At 39.8% G+C, this 20,158-nt stretch overlaps 1 protein-coding gene across 1 annotated transcript in view; it reads right to left on the bottom strand.

Moving 5' to 3' along the window:
- Positions 1–10: 10 nt before the first annotated feature.
- Birc6 (baculoviral IAP repeat containing 6) overlaps positions 11–20,158 on the bottom strand; it is a gene marked incomplete at its 5' end in the record, with an annotated part of 151,414 nt that continues 131,266 nt past the window's right edge. Inside the window, 8 exon segments of the mRNA XM_028783179.1 lie at positions 11–525; positions 5,214–5,348; positions 6,334–6,522; positions 9,327–9,404; positions 11,278–11,439; positions 12,390–12,607; positions 13,224–13,334; positions 14,506–14,651. Of these exon segments, the coding sequence (XP_028639012.1) occupies positions 346–525; positions 5,214–5,348; positions 6,334–6,522; positions 9,327–9,404; positions 11,278–11,439; positions 12,390–12,607; positions 13,224–13,334; positions 14,506–14,651 (1,219 nt within the window).

Here is a 20,158-nt window from a genome sequence, read left to right as displayed (position 1 = left end):
AAAAAAAAAAAAAAAAAAAAAAAAAAAAAGATAAACATTCAGTAAACATTCTTTCCTAAGGTAGTTTCCCTTACAGATCAGTGATTTATCCATTTCTTTGTATACACAAATTTGTTGAACATACCAATCAGTGGTTCTCACAATTGAAAAATAAAAGCACAAAAAAGTTTACACTCTTGTACAGGTAAATCAAAGATCACCTTGAATTAAACTGGATCTCCTTAAGGGCATAGTATAGTTTCAGTTTCATTACCTATTACATAATTAGTTTCTTACATACAAATATTGACATATTTGGCTTGTGCTTCGAAGCCTTTGTGTCTACGAAATCCACATCAATGCAGCTCATAATTGGAAGTCACTGGGGAGGTCTTTGCTGCTGCTGGGTTTGACATGGTCGTGTGTTAGAGTCTCTTCAGCACCTACTGTGGCCCTGCACACCGGGGAGGCATCCTCAATGTCTGGATCTAAGCCTTCAGGGCAGGGAAGTTTCAGTAGCTCTTCTCGGAGCTGAGCAGTGTGGCGCTGGGTGGAAAAAATTGCTAATATCAGAAGTGTGAACACTGTGATTCTTGCATATCACCAAGACAAGAACTTGGTTTTAACATACTTCAGTATCAAGTGTACAAATATTTACTCACTATCTCCTTATGGCAGCCAGTATATCACATATTTAAAACACACAGTAAACAAAACTCTCAAGAATCCCCAAACTAGGAGCTAGAGAGTTAGTTCAGAGGTTAAGAGCACAGTGTTTTTTTATGAGGACCCAGGTTCAATTCCCAGCACCCACATGGTAGCTCACACCTGTCTATAACTCAAGTTCCAGGGCTTATAACACCCACATACACATACACATGCAGGCAAAATTCCTAAACTCAAAATCTAGATGTTCAAAAGCTCATAGTAACATTCTAAACAAGTACAAAAGATTAAACCCCACATCCTCAAAAACATAGTATAGTTTCACAGAACTTGCATGTGCCCTGACCCTGGTCACAGGATCAGCAACACCAATGACTTACAAACATCAATAGTTTAACACATGTATTCTTTTAAATTAAAGACAGTAATTCCTTATGTTGTCACAGATGGCAACTCTGAAAAGGACAAATGCACAATTAAGTATCCCCAGATGGGGTGTTTCTCAGACAGGGCAGTGCTTGTCTGGCATGTGCAAGGCTTTGGGTTTGACCTTCAGTACTTGGGGTGGGGGAAGATACTACATACCATATAATACACAACCACCAAACAAAAACCTAAACTACAAACTACAGCCCCACATATATACTGCTATTTTTGCAAATGGAAACAAGTGTGTTTCAATAGCAGGGCCCACTGTATACTTTGCAAGTTTCTACACTGTTTCACTTTAATGCAGAAGAAACATGAGAAATAATTTTATCATTCAGATTTTAAAATTTTAAACACATAAAAAAGAATATCAAGAGACTAAATAATTGTGTTATCACATCTTGCCTTAGAATATAAGATGCTAAGAGTGACTGGATGCTTATGAATGAAAATAGCACATTGAAGTTTTTCAAAAGAGAACAGTTTTTGATGAAATAGAAGAGGAAATTAGCTGATTTACAAAATTAACTAAGTAATTTAAAAACATTGACTTTTGGAGTGTATTTGTATAGGCATGTGCACATGAGAAGACTTAAGACAACTTGCATCTGTCAGTCTTTTCCTTTGCCCCATGTGGGCCTCAGAGATCAAAGTCAGGTCATCAGGGATGGTGGCAAATGGGCGATCTGGATGCAGTTTTCACAGAACAATCTTTACGAAGATAAGATGCTGTGGTAATCATGAACAGAACAAGGGCAGGGAGCACAGCACAGACACTGTGGCTAGTGTGGAGCCTGAGTACTAGTGGGAGGGTGACGACGAACAGAGAGCGCGACAGACAATCCTACAGTATCAGCCACTTAACACGGGTTTGGAGCATACTGCCAGACTTGAAACTTAAAAACTCTCCAGCACTCATTTCCTTTCCATTGTGATAAAAACCCTGACTAAGGAAGAAGAAGCACCTCACTACTATGAGGACTTTGGAGTGGTGGGATATCATAACTCTTATTAGGAATTCAAGCTGTTATACGTCCTTCCTTGACTAGCCTTCTTCAGCAAAAATGTAGTTGAAAGAATAAAAATCTTTACCAGTTTGGAAAGAAAGGATTTCTAAGTCAGAGTGACAGAAAAATAATACAGTAGTTTGGCATGGGAGCTCATGCTCTTAAGTCCAGCACTGGGGAGATAGAGGAAGGCGGATATGAGTTTGAGGGCATCTCGGTATACATAGTTACATTTAGGCCAGCCACGAGTACAGAGTGAGGCCCTGTCTCATAAACAAAAAATAAAAAACAACCTTCAAAATAATACAATAAAATAACTTCAGGTAAAAGCCAACACTGAAATAACAGAACAGATCAACAGCCAGAGCTAGACTGCAGGTGGTAAAGATGTATGTGAGCAAAATGGCAGCTGAAAACCTATCCCGGGGGTGTCAACCTGGTGCGCACTGGAAGGAGGAAAGGGGAGTACGTGGTACACACTGAAGAAGGTAAGACTGAAGGGTCTCTCCCACTAACCACATGAACTAGATGAAGGGAGTTAAGCAGTATCTACATATCTGAGAGAAAAGGGCAGTCTGGAAATTAAGTGTAGAAAGCTGAAGAATCTATCTGAAGGAAGGTACAGTCCTCTCAAAGTTTAATAAGGGCATCTAGAAGAAACCATTAGTACCACAAGTCAGGAGATGATGAGGAAACGTGTTTGAAGAATCACATTTTAATCACATTTGATTGATTTTGGTTTTTGTCAACTTCATGCATGTATGAGTCCTGATGCTCTTCCCTCCCCTCCCTCCTGTCCCTATCAAACCTGCCTCATCCCTACCAGTCCTTTTTTGAGACCCATGACTTTTAGTTTTGTTTTATGAATAATCTTTAAATGGTGAATGTCTAGCATTTCAAGCCCAAAGACCACAAGAGAAAGGGAGGCAGAAATAAATTGGATCTCAGAAAAAAAAGAAAAGAGAATAAGCAAGGAACAGGGAGAAAGAGAACAGTTTATGATGAACAGAAGAGGGAAGGGTTAGTAAGCGCTGGGTGGGTGTGTTCATGGGTAACCTCACAGTGTGTGTCAGGTCAAGGGAGGCTTCCAGCAGTGAAAGGAGCAGTGAAATGGAGTGAAACGGAGATGAGCTAGCAGGCATGGTGTAAGGAGAGAGGAGAGACCCACAAATCTACAGCTGCTCAAGTCCTTGTTCCTGTTTGGTACAGAACACAGACTGGTTTCCAGTATTGAACATAACAGAACTAGGATAGATCAAGCAAAGAGCTCTACCCTTAGACAGCAGCATCACTAACCAAGGGTAGCCTTGAAGTCCTTCCCTCCTGTACAGAGATGCACAGTGCTAGGATGGAGGACCCGTCATAGCTCTAAAGTCTCCATAATGTAAAAACTCAAAGTGCATACAAAAGTGGGCAAAGTAGAAAAACCAATACACACAGATCCAGAGCCTAGCTTCAATAACCACCAATCCCTGGCTAGTCTGATTTCATCTATTCATTTTTCTTATTTGGAGGCAAGTCACAGATATCATACAATAATTTGTCACTTATAAATATTGCTGTACTGGAAAAAAAAAGAAGAAAGAAAGAAATCACACCTGAAAAACTAGCATTCTTATTATCAGTTATTTGTTTTGAGAGAGTGTCTTAGTATGAAGTACTGACTATCTGGGAACCCACCCCTCCAAGTACTGGGATTAAACGTGTGTGCCACCACAACTGACCACCTCCATCTTTTCAAGGAGGACTGAAAAACAAAGAGGAAAGGAGCCTGGAGGTACAGAGAACACTGAATGCACAGAAGGCAGATACCTGGCAGAGAAGGAAAGGATCAAAGAGTATCTTCCATTTCCATCAGGGAACGCTCAAGTAAAAAACAACTGCCTACCTCACACAAATCTGACTGCTCTCACAGTGGTTATTCCCAACCAGCTATTATTAGAGGCTCTCCATCTTGTACCTTCCTCTTCATACCAATACCAAGAAGTAAAATTATGTAAAACAAGAGGCATAAGGTAAGGATAAAATATTAAAGACAAAACTCATGTGGGCAATCTCTAGGATGTACCAGAGACCTGGGATGAAGAGAGGCCCCAGAGGGTCTATAGGGGTGACTCTAGCTGAGATTTCTAGCAGTGGGGCATATGGATCCTAAAGTGGCTGCTTCCTGTAGCCAGGCAGGACTCTCAGTGGAAGGATAAGGACAGCAACCTACTCACAAAGCCTTCGACCCAATGCTATGTCTCGTCTACAAGATGCTCAGGGACAGAGATAAAGCAGAGACTGAGGGAATGGTCAACCAATGACTGTTCCAAATTGAGACCCATCCCATGGGCAAGAACCAATCCCTGACATTATTAATGATACTCTGTTATGCTTGCAGACAGGAACCTAGCATAACTGTCCCTTGTCCCAGCAGCCAATGGAAAGAGATGCAGAGACTCACACCCAAATATCAAATGGAGCTCGGGAGTATTACAGAAGAGTTGGGAGAAAGACTGAGGCACTTGAAGAGGACAGGTACTCCACAGGAAACCAACAGAGTCAACTAACCTGGACCTTGGGGGCTCTCAGAGACTGAATCACCCACTAAAGAGAGAGCACAGGCTGGACCTAGACCTCCGGCATACATGTAGCTGATGGGCAGCTTGGTCTTCATGTAGGTCCCCCAAACAACTGGGGCAGGGGCTGCCCATGAGCCTGTTGCCCACCTGCTTGTCTGTGGATCCCACATCCCTAAACGGACAGTCTTGTCTGGCTTCCGTTAGAGGATGTGTCTAGTCCTGCAGCAACTTGATGTGTGGGGGTGGGGGGTTTGATACCCAGAGTGACCTTCCCCTTCTAAAGGGAATGGGGGAGAACTTACATGAGGGGAGTACCAGGAGGAGAGTAAGGGCAGATATTGGGTTGTAAAGTGACTAAATAAATTAAAACGAAACTAAACAAACTCCACGGACTGAATACCCTGCCAACCCCTGACCCCTGTCACATCTTTGGGCTCAGGTCCTGTAGCTACTTTTAATTCGAAGAAGTTCTAGTCTTCTGTCAAAGCTATTATACCTATCTGTACACGTTCTGTAACAATTTTCTTCTTTGAGAATACCTGCATCCATGACTTCACAACTGACTCACCTTGAGAGCTGCAGCATGGTGAGACATGGTCCTGCCGACTCGCTTATCACTGCTGTACTGCTGGATGTCTGCAATCCACTCCTCACACTGAGCCATGATCTCAATTCTTTTCAAGTAAAAATGTTTGTGTATAACCTTGAAAATAGAAACAACAGAACAGAGCCTGTCTACACATCAAAAAGTCAAAGCTTATGGCATTACTAAAATAAACATTTTGGACATTGCAATGTTTTATCTGTCCCGAAAATGTTTTACGTGTTCTACATCATTACAAACCAGGCTCAGGACATCAGATGGCACACACTGAAATACTCAATTCTTTCATAGCAAAGAATACCCAACACTGCTCAGATACTGACGTAATCCCATCTAAATAGCACAGGACACACATATGGCAACATAAAACCAATGGAAATAAACCAGCAAGAAAAAAAATTTTCAACACACTGGCAGCAGAAAAGTTTTTGTCTTTAGAAGAGAACTCAGGGATTGAAGAGATGGCTCAGAGTATATAGCTTTTACAGAAGACCTGTGCTGAGTTCCCATCACCCATGTCAGGAGGCTCACACCCACCTCTTAAGTCAGGCTCCAAAGGATCTGATGGCTTCTCTAGGCATTTGAACTCATGTGCATACACATCTCACCCCACACAAAATTTTTAAAAAAGTCTTTAAAAGAGATTTCACAGAAATCCAAATTTTTTTTAATTCACAAATTATATTTATTTTTTATTGTGGGTATGCATGTATGCCATAGCACACATAGAGGTCAAAGGCATTAGTTTTCCTCCTATCATGAAGGTGATTTCAGGAATTCAACTCTGGCTTGGGAAAGGGCCTTTACCCACTGAGCCAGTACTAATATCTACTTACTGAATATGTACCTGCACACAATCATGCCAAAGTAAAATTTAAATAAAAAGGTTCCAAGGTAAAGTCTGGTGTCTTTTGGGATATGTGGTTTTAAACCTTAGTCACTGCACTTTGTTATTAATGACTTTAGGATTAACTGCTAGTTTTAAGAAGTAAAGCTTAGTGTATCAGATTCTGTAAATTTACCATATATAATACTAACAACCTATCCTCAAATGTCGAGAAGTACTTAACTCTATCCAACATACTTCTTTGAAGCACGGTGAAGGATTCCTGATTTGTTCTAGCATTGCCCATTTAACCGTTGCTTGTCGGATGTTTCCATCGTATTCTCGAGAGCTCTGTGTGCCACTGGGAGTGCCTCTAGACCGTTCGTATCCTGGTTCATTGAAGTAAGGCTCAGCTACTAATATAAGGGACTGGACAGAGACCAACACCTGAGGAATAGAGGAAAGTCAAGAAGTTATTAAGAGACAGGTGTACTGCAAATAAACTGCTATCCTGCTTCATCTCCAAGGAGTCTCTATAAGCGTGTTTCCACAGTATCTGGTATAAAACAAAACAAAACAAACAAATAAAACCTGGTATTGGGGGCTGGAGAGAGCTGCTCTTTCTTTTAGAGGGCCCATGTTTGATTCTCAGTGTATGTATGTGGTGGACATACAAACATGGAGGCAGAACATCATCAGGGTAAGCTCAGGGCCAACCTAGGTTACACAGTGAACTCCAGGATAGTGTGAGTTAAAGTGCAATACCATATCCTAAAAAATAATAGACAAACAAACAAAAAGCTCTACAAAGTTAAGATAGCTACACCAAAATCTCATGTTTTATAAATCAGTCTGCCTATCTATCATCCACCCACCCACCCACCCACCCACCCATCCATCCATCCATCCATCCATCCATCCATCCATCCATCCTTCCATCTAACCTACTACCACTTACCTATAGGCAGAGTCTCACTGTGTTACCCTAGCTGGCCTGGAACTAGCTGTGTAGACCATTGGTGTTCTGTTCAGGAACTTGTCTCCTGTACCAAAGCATTTAAGGATATCTCCCACTTTCTCGTCTATGATAGTTAGTGGACATGGTTTTATGTTGTGCTCCTTGATCCACTTGTCAATGAAGGAGAGTTATTTTCTTCTATTTCAAATCTGAGACTCCTCTGAGAGCTTTTATACATGGTTAGTTCTATTATTTGCTGTTTTAAAATATTTTTCCCCTTTTACTTATATAAATAGGATATATTAATTAATTTCTACAAAAATATATTTTCTACAAAATATATACAAAAATATAATTTCTACAAACATATATTACTCAATTTCTACAAAAACAGAGAAAATTAAGTCAAATTCTTATCACAAACCTACAATTTAAAATCCAACCTATTTTGAGAAAATCCACTTTTAGATGAGATGTTGTAGTCCCAAATATAAGTTCAAAAGTACTTCCAGCCAAGTGTGGTACATGCCTTTAGCTCTAACACCCAAGAGGAGGGGAAGGAGGACATCTGAATTTCAGGCCAGCCAGTGTGACATAGTGTGACCTAGTCTCAAAAAAGCTGAAACTGAAACTAAAACATTTAAAACACACACACACACACACACACACACACACACACACACACACACACACACCCTTAAAATTTTAACCCAAAATTGTTCCTGTCTAAAGGAAATGCAGGGACAAAGAATAGAGCAGAGACTGAAGGAAAGGCCATTCAGAGACTGCCCCACCTAGGGATCCATCCCATCTGCGGACACCAAACCCAGACAATGATGCCAAGAAGTGCTTGCTGACAGGAGCCTGGTATAGCTTGTCCCATGAGAGGCTCTGCCAAGTGCCTGACCAATAGAGATGTGGATGCTGGCAGCCAACCATCAGACTGAGCAGGGGGACCCCAATGGAAGAGCTAGGGGAAGGACTGAAGGAGCTGAAGGGGATTGTAACCCCATAGGAAGAACAACAATATCAACTAACTGGAACACCCAGAGCTCCCAGGGACTAAACCACCAACCAAAGAGTACATGTGGAGGGCCCCATGGCTCCAGCTGCATATGCAGCAGAGAACTGCCTTATCTGGCATCAACTGAAGGGGAGGCCCTTGGTCCTGTGGAGGCTCGATGCTCCAGAGTAGGGGGTTGCTAGGGGAGTGAGGCAGGAGTGAGTGGGTGGGGGAGCACCCTCATAGAAGCAGGAGGGAGGATGGGATGGGGGTTGCAGAGGGTAAACTGGGAAGGGGATCAATATTTGAAATGTGAATAAATAAAATGACCCATAAAAAAAAATCTTCAAATTTTCTAGTTTATTCAAGTTAAACTAGATAAGTCTTCTAACCAGAATTTATTTTCACATCTCTTATCTAACACAAACTAGCACTAAAGAAAATAATCTTTTAGGATAGGTCAACTTTTAGTAAGCTTCCCTGGTGATAACTTCCAGTTGTCTTTTTTAAGCACTAAACTGTACATGTGAGTTCAAGGTATTATATAACAACCACAACTAAGTACTGTGTTTGTGCTTCCTAAATGAACAAGCACTCTAGTAAACACATACCTCGATACGCTTACCTCTCTAGCTGTAGCTGAGGATCTCAGTTATTTATTATAAAGTAAAAACATGAACAGAAATGTGATATTATACAATAGGTTTTATGTACTCACTAACTTACAGAAATGCAAACTTTGAAGATTTTTAAATCTTACAATATAAAATGCTCTGATAATAGAAACTACAACCTTAAATTTTATGAATCCCAGGACACTAATTTTAGGTATAAGTTAAGTAAAAACTCTAACTAGCCACATTGTACATGAAGAAGTGGTAGTATAAACAGTGCATTAACTTCTACTCACAAGAAAGAAGACAGACCTGAATCACCTTCCTGCAGCATACTGTACTTTAAGAACTTATGAAACTTGGTCTTGATAAGACTGCTTATCTTGCCGGGCAGTGGTGGCGCACACCTTTAATACCAGCCCTTGGGAGGCAGAGGCAGGGGGATTTCTGAGTTCGAGGACAGCCAGGACTACACAGAGAAACCCTGTCTCGAAAACAAAAACAAAAACAAAAACAAACAAACAAAAAAGACTGTTTATCTTACATCATAACTTAGGACTTGAAACTATTTTCCTGCCTTTAAAACAGTTTTCCATGCTTACTTTAGTCACTAATTTCCCCTGCAACATACATAGATCTTAGTGTGTAAGTAATCTGTCAGAGAAGCTTTGCTTACTTGCAAAAAGCTTGATGTCTGAGGATTCCACTTCTCTTCTGGTCTTCCATGCCACGTATTCAGGATGCTTAAACAAACCTTAAGGAGAAAGACAGAATTTAACAGAATTTATAGCAAACTGTCTCAGCTGGAAATAAAAACATTATGCTCTCATGTCAAAGTGTATCTAAGTCTGTAAAAGCCCACTGCATCTTTGGATGGGATCCAAACCCTTGTGGAATTAGTTTCTTCATAAGGAAAATTCCGCACCAATTACATCCATATCTGTATAAATAACATGTATCTTTTTTGTTGGTTGATACAAGGTTGATTATGGAACTCAGGCTGGCCCTCAACTAGCTTTGCAGTAGAGTATGACCTTGAGTTTCTGATCCTTCTGCCTCCACTGCTCTAGGGTTAGGATAAAAAGGATGCACCATAGTACCCAGTCAATGCAGTAGATTAAAACCAATGTAGGGATTAAAACCAAGGCTTTATGTATGTAAGCAAGCACACTATCAATAAATTATGTCACTAGTCATACGTAACATATATCTTAATGAAAAAGAATACTTTCCCAAAACCCAGAAGCTTTTGGTGAAATGTCTTTCTTTGTGGATATGTGTGGACATGCATGGGGTCAGGGGACAGCTTGAAGAGTCAGGTCTCTCCTATCACTATGAGGGTTCAGGGACTCAAACTCAGATTGTTAGGGTTAGTCACAAGTGCTTTTACCCACTGAGCCACTTCACCAACACTACAAGCATGCAGGTGCCTGCCCACCGAGGTCAAAGGGTACCAAGATCTCCAGAAACTACAGTTCAGGCAGCTTTGAGGCCACATGATGTGGGTCCGCCAAACTCAATCTGGATCCTTTAAGCAGAATAGCACTTAACCACTGAGTCATCTCTACAGCCCAACCATGATTTCTTTCTTTTAAAGTTTTCTTTTTAAATTGTGTGTGTATGCATACATGTGTGCGTATTACTCAACACGCATGAGGCCATTCCATCTGGTCCCAGTAATTTTACAGTGTATATTTGTGTGGGTAAAGCCATCAAAGACACTTAAAATACTAAATGCTCCGGATACCGGAGTCTCAGTACCTTCGCCCACTCAGCCCTACAGAACGAACTGCTTAAACACAATCTTATTTTATGTTACTTGGGATTCAGGTTCTATCAAGAAAAGCCAACATGGCTATTTCAGCTTTGTTCCAGAAAACCGATTCTTTGTTTTTTTCAAGGAAAATAAATGGTGCCTCTGTTAAACTTTCTGCAAGAAATGTACAAAACTAGTTTCAGTTTCATGATTTATCATTCAATGAGGATGAAATAATAACATCCCATGTCGAATTGTATGAAAATAAAAGTGAAAAGAAAGCTAAACCTTGGCCACATCTTTGATAAAAAGGCCATTTTTAAAAATTTGCTATTCTTACCACCAAGAAGCATCTGTTTATATGTGTGCCTGGTGCCACAGAGCCCAGAGGAGGGTGTCAGGTCTTCTGGAAAGAAGACAGTGCTCCTGACTACTGAGCCATCTCTTCAGCCCCTACAGATTTCTTATCTTCTTGTGGTTTATAAATTAATAATACTCAGAATGGAATTTACTACTAGAATGCTATTAAACTATCCAAAATTACATTGAAAAATGATAATTTTTCTTTTAAAATTTCAATATAATTTTGGATAGTTTAATAGCATTCTAGTAGTAAATTCCATGCTGAGTATTACTGCTTTAAAAACCAAGCCAGACACTGGCTATGCTGTATTCTGAGCAGGATTGATTTATGGAGGCTGTTCTTTTGCCCTTTTCAGTTTCTTCTCTCTTATTTTCAAGCTGATCTGTCTGTGCATATAGAGGGAGCTAAGAATGAAGAAAAAATATAACCACACCAACTTTTGTTTGAATCACAAACAACCTTCAGATTACTGTGTGACCTTGAAACAAAAGAGCGCAGCCATCTTACCTTGCCATCGTTGTAAAGGTTGGGGTTGAAGCGTACGCTATGACCACCAGTTGTTTCTAGGTTCACAAGGGGAGGTGAACTAGGATAATCTTGAGGAAAATACACATCAAACTCAAAGCATCCATTTGCATAGGGGGTGTCCGCTGGCCCAGTTATCAGAACCTGGTATACACATAAACAGATTTGTGAGAATCATCCTCATGAGCACCTTAAAGAACACTGCAAGAGCTGTTAAGAGTGGAATCAGAAGTTAAATATTTACACACAGGACTAGAAAAAGGCTTCTTTTTATAATTAAGAGTGACATGGCTGCCAGGTGGTGATGCACACCTTTCATACCAGCCACTCGGGAAGCAGAGGCAGGCAGGGCTCTGAATTAGAGGGCAGGCTGGTCTAAAATGAATTCTTATTTGCATCAAGAAAGTTGTCCTGAATTTCAAACTTCTTTTAAAATATAAAGAAATTTTTCTGTGAGAATTTTTCATCTGAGTCAATTAACAGATACAATACAACCTACAGTTAACAGCTGCATGTGGGGGCCACATATTATAACTGATTTACTCGAGAGGTTCTAGGCAGAAGGACTTACATGTATAGCACAGTGCTCAGGGCAATCAACAGATCAATACTTTTAGTTAACTTATGAATTAAATCGTAAAGGTAAAGACATTTTCTCACTACATATCAAATTAGTTTTTCTTGATACAGTTTTCTCAGACTTTAAGATACAACAGATCACAATGTTAAAACAGTTATGTTACACTGCTAGTACTTTATTCATAAAACTTATATATTCAAAACCACAGACTGCTGATAAATTTAGAGAAAAAAGATTATTTTCTGATAAGAGTATGGCACCTGGGATGACTTTATCTGTAACTATGTCCTCCTCCTGCTCAGCGTTAAGTCCTTTGATACCAGGCCTAACGTTGTGAGGGAACAAACACATGAGCAGCATCTCCTCTGGTACTGTCTTGACATACTGTCTCATCTGCACACCTTGAACTAACATTACATCACAGCTCCTTTAAGGCCGCCCTAAGTGGACAGCAGAACTGATGCTGACATGTAAGATGTCTAGGAAGGGTGGGGATGGAGAAGCTGTTCTCTACCTTCATGATATCAAGTCGCTCCTCATCACAGCGTACAAAGACACTGGAAGATGATGACAGAGGCAGTGAGGTTGAAAGTGTCACGGCTTCCTGAGCCAGGCGGCGGGCTCTGGCAGCACTGTTGGCATCGTTGGCATTTTTCACCTGAGACATGTAGTGGTAATTTACTTTAAAACCCAATTTCCCATCATCATCTTCAGAAACCATTTCAAATGTATCTAAAAGGAGACAAAAGACCAAAGTAGAGAACCAGCAGGGGAACAGTTGTTATGATACCAAAGTCATAAACAAGTCTCTAGTCTCTCTGTCCCTAATGGAAATGCTAAAGAATGACTCGGGTGTGGGGTGTAGCCTAGTGTCAGAGCAGATCCCTAGCTTGCATGGGCTCGTAGGTTCAATTCCAGCACTGCAGAATGACAAAAGAAAATCATTCTCTGTGTGCTCTGTAGACCTCCTCTTGTGCTTTTATTTGTGAAAGCATGTGCTGAAATCAGGATGAGAATGCTGTGACTAAACACAGTCATCTCAAGACAGACATGGCAGAAGCTTTCATGTGTGTGTAGAAGGTAAAAATCAGCACACACACACACACACACACACACAGGGGGTGGGGGGTGGGGGAGTGGAGCAGAGCAATTGTTAAGGCAGCATCTTACTGTGACACAGGCTAGTCTCACAGTCACAATTAGCGCCTCAGGCACTAGTTCAGTGGACTCCCAGGGAATCCTCACCATCCTAGCTCAAGTCTAGAATTCTCTCATTTCCTCAAAACACCTTAGCAGCACTGTCAGAAGTGGGATGATGGCATTGTGACGAAGAGAAACTTCTACTTACCGAACTGCAGTTTTTTCATGACAGCCACATATTTTTCTTCAAGTGATTTTAATACTGACAGAGGTTTGGGTTTCATAGTCACCTTCTTTGAGTATTCACCTAGTTTTTTTTCTGTAATATTTCAAGATAAATAACATAAATATGCATTTTTTTTTTTTTTTTTTTTTTTTGGTTTTTCGAGACAGGGTTTCTCTGAGTAGCCCTGGCTGTCCTGGAACTCACTCTGTAGACCAGGCTAGCCTCGAACTCTCGAACTCAGAAATCCGCCTGCCTCTGCCTCCCAAGTGCTGGGATTAAAGGCGTGCGCCACCACCGCCCGGCATAAATATGCATTTTAAATGTTTTTATCAGCATATGTGAATGCTGCTTCACATGTACATGTGTTTCATCATGTACAGTAATATATTCTGATCACAGTCCCACCCAGACAAGTCCCTTCTTCTCAGCCAGCCTCCCTCTACTCTGTCCTGAGCCATTACGCTGGAAAACAATCCACTTCTACATGTAGGTTTGGCATTCCAGACTTCGGCCAGCCTTCCCAGCTATCTTCCTATTTATCACCTTGGGGAAAGAGACCACAGCCAAGTGCACCACCATGTGCAGCAGCCTTAGTTTACTGCTCTCAAACAAAATGGGGCTTTCCAATTCCAGGACTTTCTTTTTTTTTTTTTTTTTTTTTCTTTTTCTTTTTTTTCGAGACAGGGTTTCTCTGTGTAGCCCGGGCTGTCCTGGAACTCACTCTGTAGACCAGGCTGTCCTCGAACTCAGAAATCCGCCTGCCTCTGCCTCCCAAGTGCTGGGATTAGAGGCGTGCGCCACCACCGCCTGGCCAAATTCCAGGACTTTCAATGAGAAGAAACAATTAATTAATATATGTACGTTCTTGAGCTATTACATTTAGTCGTAGCATATACAGAAGAAATAAATTCTTTTTTTTTTTTTTTTTTTTTTTTTTGGAGATAGGGTCTCATCTGTAGCCCTGGCTAGCCCAGAACTTGCTACTGGTTGGCCTGAAACTCACCGAGATCCATCTGCTTTTACCTTCAAAATGCTACAATTAAAGACATATGCCACTACACCTAGCCAAGATGAATATTCTACAACAAGAAATACTCTAACTAAAACATGACCAAAAAAAAAAAAAAAAAAAAAAACTACCAGACAATGAACTTGTAAGTACAAGAACTTAACAGAAAAATGAGTAAAAAACCAGACAGTTCTCAATTACTAAATAAAACATGTTTCATGCAATGAAAAAAAAATCATATAAAATACTACTGGCCTTGATTTGCTTGCCGCAGATTGGTGGTGGCTGCATGGACAATCTCAGCAGTTCTCTGGATGTCTGGGACCAGAAGAGTAAGTCCTTCTGGTTCTTGATCAGGTGCATCTGGCTTAACTCCTGTTTTAACATTTTCCCTTTTAGATCTGAATTTTATTTTAAACATAGAAATAAATGCAAAAAAATTAAAATTTAAAACTGAAAATAAAAATACATGAATTCAGCAACAGAAACTAAAAAATGACAGAGTGTGTACTACATTTGTCACATGTGATGAGCAGGAAGGCCAGTCAGAGTCATTACTGCTTTGGAAGCCATACATTAATGCTTAAGATAACAAAACTCCAGGTAGATTGTTTCTGTCTAGTTAAAAGACAAAAAAAAATACATAAATATTAAGCTAAACAACCAAATGCTTGCTATGCCCTTAGACTCACACTTAGAAATACTTAACTATAAGTACTCGGAGGTAAAGGAACCACTTCCAGTCCTGTGGTAAACTAACAATCCTCTGTCTTATAAAGTCTTGGAGTCAAAAGTACACGACAATTTTAAAATACTACTTGTATTTCACTGAGTATGCTGATTTCTGAGAACAAAGACCTTAGTATTTCAGAGCAAGAGTAGGACCACAAGTGAGTCTCTGACAAGACAACACGTGCAGCTGCTATACAACTTTATCACCAAGTGGTAGTACAGAATCGCTTCCAAGGATCCCTCTATTACTTCTTTTCAGGATGTAAAATGACCTAACATTGTATCAAGTTATCACAACAGCAGTGTCACAGCAAGGTTTCAGTGTACAAAACAGTGTCAGGTCAATGTAAGACTCACTAAAACTCAATATTAAGTATTTCTTTTCCTTCTATTGCAACTCTTGACTTAATAATTAACTATTGTTAAGATCTTGAAAATAACTTATCCTTGTTAATTTAGTAGAGGTTTCAAAACAAGCAACATAGATAAATAAAAACGTATGAAATCTTTTGAAGGCAAAATTTAAACTGCATGGCTTTTTTTTCTTTACATGAATACCTACCAACAAAGACTTAACCATTGTATTAAAATATTTCACACAAAGAAGGCATGAAGCCACAGAGAATCTTTGCTGTTGTTTTGAGTCGCACTTCCCTGTGCTAGGTGTCTTGGAACTCACCCTGTAGACCAGGCTGGCCTCAAACTCAAAAGATTCACCTGCCTCTGCCTCCCTAGTGCTGGGATTAAAGGTATGTACCAATATGCCTGGCTGAGAATAAATTTTTAAATCTATGTTCAAGAATGTAACAATATGCCATGTTAAGACAAAAATGAACCTTATCACAAAGACAACCTGCTCAAAAGCAATTCTTTTCTTAACTACAGGGAGACAGTAAGTAGTAAACGAAGAAGCCACTCTCACGGTGAGCAGAAGCAAATGAATACAGCACAGAGGCATGTGCTCTCAACTTGGTTCCAATGTGTCAAAACTGCACACGTCACAGTAGTAAACGAGTCTACTAATCACCTGGAAAGGTGACCTAACTAAAAAAGTACAATGTGTTACTGGATCAGTGTCCTTGTCTTTCCTCACATGTAAGAAGTCAAGGAAAACAAATGGCTACTTTCCTTTGTCACACAGAAAACAACTTAGCATATGTTGGGACTGTTTATCATTTCAGTATTAATCTCAATGTATGTACATATACATGAACACATCTGTGTTTACCTATAAGCAGAAAACAGGCAAGGGTTTAAAGCTGAAATATCAGATACTCATACTTCTAGAGTAAACCAAAGACGTGGTGTCTTGTAATTCTGAAGTGAAATTTAGTCTACAGCTCAATAATGATACTGGCCATTTCTTAATGAAGAAATGATTCAAGTGGAAAAACTCAAATAGTTGTCAACTGTAACTATCTAAAGTTGTAACCAACTTCAAATGCTAAGGGTCAAGAACAGTAGAAAGATTCTTTACAGTAACTACCCTTCACTTACAAGGATTTTCCCTTCCCAATTATAAGTGATTATCATTAAGCTTAAATTAGTGAACTACTAGGACACTGGATAATAATCAGGAAGTGGAAAGTTATTTGAAAAAACATTTGTCTGTAGCTTAAAAAAATGTAGATGATACCTTAAGCAACTGATCCATTATACTTAGAAAAGATCTCGGGCCAACGTACTTCACCAAGCTAACAAGGAAGATGTGAAGGGAAAGCTCATTTTTTCCCCTCCAGAAATGTATATTCTTTTTGAAAAAACAACCTTCAGTGTGGAGCATGAACTAAATCAAAGTGCTGTATTGTATTTACCAGCCTGACGCAAAGGTTATATTGGGGAAATCACTAATTTTTAATTACTATTCCTGAGTATAAATACTGATTACTTAATTGCAATTTTAAAAGGACAATTACTGATAGGCGACTATAAGAGTATTAGCAGGATAGTAAGTTTTATGTTTTTTACAACCAACTTTAAAAGCAGTTCAAGAATCTAGAAATTTAAGAAAATTTACATCAAGTTCATAAAGACAATTATTTCACATTGACGATAATGGTAGAATCATCACAAAGGTGTATTTTAGACTTTTACATGGGTTATCAAAGAATTTTACTTAGATAGTTGCTTTGTCAAAAACTTACATAAAAAAAAAAAACCCTCCAAATGATGATGGGATTTTCAAATAGAGGAAGGTAAGTGCTGCCTGCCTGTCAGTGGTCATGGTCACTCCCTGTCTGACATTAAGTCCCTTGTTATTCTATACAAGTTGCAGGTTACTGTCAACCCATATGTAGGCCCAGCTCATGAAAAAAGGCCATACCTTAGCTCACATCCTGAAGTCTGTGTGAAAAGCTATTTGAGTTCAAGGCACCTAGCTGGAAGTAGGTCTCTGAGACTGACAATGGATCCAACATGGTAAGAGCAATCAGCGACGGCCGCTACCATGGCATCCGCTGCTCTGTGCATACGTTGAATCTGGTTGTGATCACTGCCCTGAAGAAATACGAGGAAGCAACTGAAGTATCTACTATTACAAAAAAATTATCTGTACACATTTGCCTCTATGCTGTGAATTCCAAGTAAACAGCTAATAAAGGAAGGTTTGGCTCCGTGGAGAAAATCTGAACTAGGATGTGAGCAAAATGGGCAAATCTGTCTCAAAACAAAAAGATTTTAAAAAACAAACAAAACAAAACAAAGACTTCTAGGGCCAGTAAGACTGCTTGGCTGGTAAAGGAACTGGCTTGTGCCTGCTAATCTGAGCTGCACAGTGGGGGTTCACTCTGTGGAAGGAAAGAATTGACTCCCTCCAGCAGATCATTCTCTGAACGCCATGTTTACCATGGCACATGCACATCCACAAACAAACACAAAATAAACAACAATGTTATATAGATTTAAAAACCCCAGCCCTCAACATTGTTATATTAATGGCCTTTACTAATACTACTGCCAAAATTAAGTCAGATATTACTCTGAATATACTATCTGAATTATGTGGCTTTGTAATTCAGAAATGGAACAGAATTCTAAACAGCTTTTTCTTGATAGTGCAATCTCCTAAAGCCAAAAGCTGAAATAGTTGAAATGAGCATTTAAAAAGCACAGCCATGTGAAGAAGTTGTACTCCTTTCCTAAATGTAGAGCCCTCTGCCAACAATTATAGTCTAAAGCAAATTAAGATTAAAAGTAAATGATGTGGGGGTGGGGGGTTGTAAATAAGATTTAAAAAAAAATTGCTTTAGAACTGTTGGGTTCCAGTGTCTCCAGAAAGCATGAAAGCCATTGGTAAAACACGCCTACAAGTGAGGCAAGGACCTCTGTCAGATATGTCCTATGATTAATTTAAAATCTAGGTTTTAACAATACTTCTTTTTTTAGCTTTACTTAAACTCTCTCTAATTTAAAGTGCTGGCTTAATTTTTTAATGATTTTAAATGAATGTGGGGGAGGGGCCAGCTTCCCTGAGGTGGGAAGAATACATGAGCACCACCTGGAGGCACCTAAGGCACAGGCACCAGGAGCCTTGCTTGTCTCTACACCAAGTTACACTCACTTTAGCTTCAAGATAGTAGGTAAGTCCTGAAAATCACCAGATACAGTAACTGCCAAATGGAGGTGCCACAAGTAACACTTCACCAGCTTACCAGGGGACAACCTAACTTAACCAAAAAGAAATACTAGGGTTGGCGATTTAGCTCATGGAAGCATGAGCTCGGGGTTTAGGCCTCAGCTGGAGTTGGGAGGGCGGGGAGACGAGCAGAAGCTTTATTGTTTATTTATAACACCAACTGAAAAGGCTGTCAGAGCCAGGGAGATCTCTGTGAGTTCCAGGCCAGCCTGGTCTACACAGTGAGTTCCAGGCCAGTGAGGGCTACATAGTGACACCATGTTTAAAGAGAACAACCAAACCTGCTTAAAGTCATTTTAAAAGGACTGTCTGAAGTTGTGGCTTTGTCAAATGCTTTTTGATTAAGGGATCAGGACTTTCATGTTGTATGAGTAAGAGGCAGAAGCTCAAGAAGAGCAAGTAGGGCGGTTTTCTTAACAGAAACCTAACTCAGTAGAAGGTAGGGAATGGAAAAGCTTTGAACTTTTACAAGGTCAATGTCAAGGGAGCTTAAAATAAGAGAATCAGATTTTTTTCTTTTTCAGAGACTAGGTCAAATCACTGATCTTTTTTAAAGGAAGTGGGGTACTTCTAACAAAATTTTGTTCAAGTGTGATGGTTTTTTTTTTTTTTTCCAACTAGGAAGATCCAGTGAGATTGCTAAGAAAAGTGGAAATTAAGAATGCTTATTTGAGGATTGCCAAAGACAAGTTTTACATTCAGAACATCTTACACTGAATGTCACATGTGTTCTGTTCTCATAGCAATTAAGCTAAATTTTGAATAGCAGTAAGTCTGTCTCTCAGATTTTTAGTGAAGCCATGAAATCCCGAATGCTGTCAGAATGTGATTGTGGGGCTATCAGAATACAATAGTTAGTGTTTGTTTTTATCTCTATAAAACAATCCAGTTGCTCCTGCCTCTGAACAAGTGATGAAAGGTTCTCATTCAAAACAAAGGGATCCAAGATATCGTCACAGTATAGACATTGTGTAGGTAACAGAATGAATCTTTACACTACACAATTATGCTTTTATTCAAGTGGAAATAATATGTACACAAAAGCACAACGTATCAGATCATCCACCCTTCCTTTTGAGGAGTGACGATCAGGTAGCAGAAAGCATCACTGTGCTGCTTATGTTGACTTAGAACTTGCAAACCTCCTAATTCAGCCTCCCAGGTACCAAGGAGAGACGCATCGCATCACCCAGCTCTTCGTTTACACCCCTTCATCTATTTTATGGATACTTTGTGTACATGGACGTGGAACATAGTCACGCCTGGTGCCCACAGGGGCCAGAGGAGCGTGTCAAATTCACACAGATGCAGATGGCTGTGAGGTGCTAGGAACTTGAATCTTGGTGTTCTGCAAGAGCAGTAAATTGTATGTCCATCCATCCAACGGTTTTTTTGAGACAAAGTTTTTCTGTGTAGTTCTGCCTGTCCTAGAACTCACTATGTAGACCAGGCCTAGCACTGAATCTAGGTGTTCTGAAAGAGCAATAAATGTTCATCTATCTATCTATCTATCTATCTATCTATCTATCTATCTATCTATCT

Source organism: Grammomys surdaster, unplaced genomic scaffold (assembly GCF_004785775.1).
Source record: "Grammomys surdaster isolate TR1022 unplaced genomic scaffold, NIH_TR_1.0 1030, whole genome shotgun sequence".
In the NCBI taxonomy this organism is placed as follows: domain Eukaryota; kingdom Metazoa; phylum Chordata; class Mammalia; order Rodentia; family Muridae; genus Grammomys; species Grammomys surdaster.
Note: the sequence above shows the minus strand (reverse complement) of the source record. Positions and strands in the feature narration are given on the sequence as shown.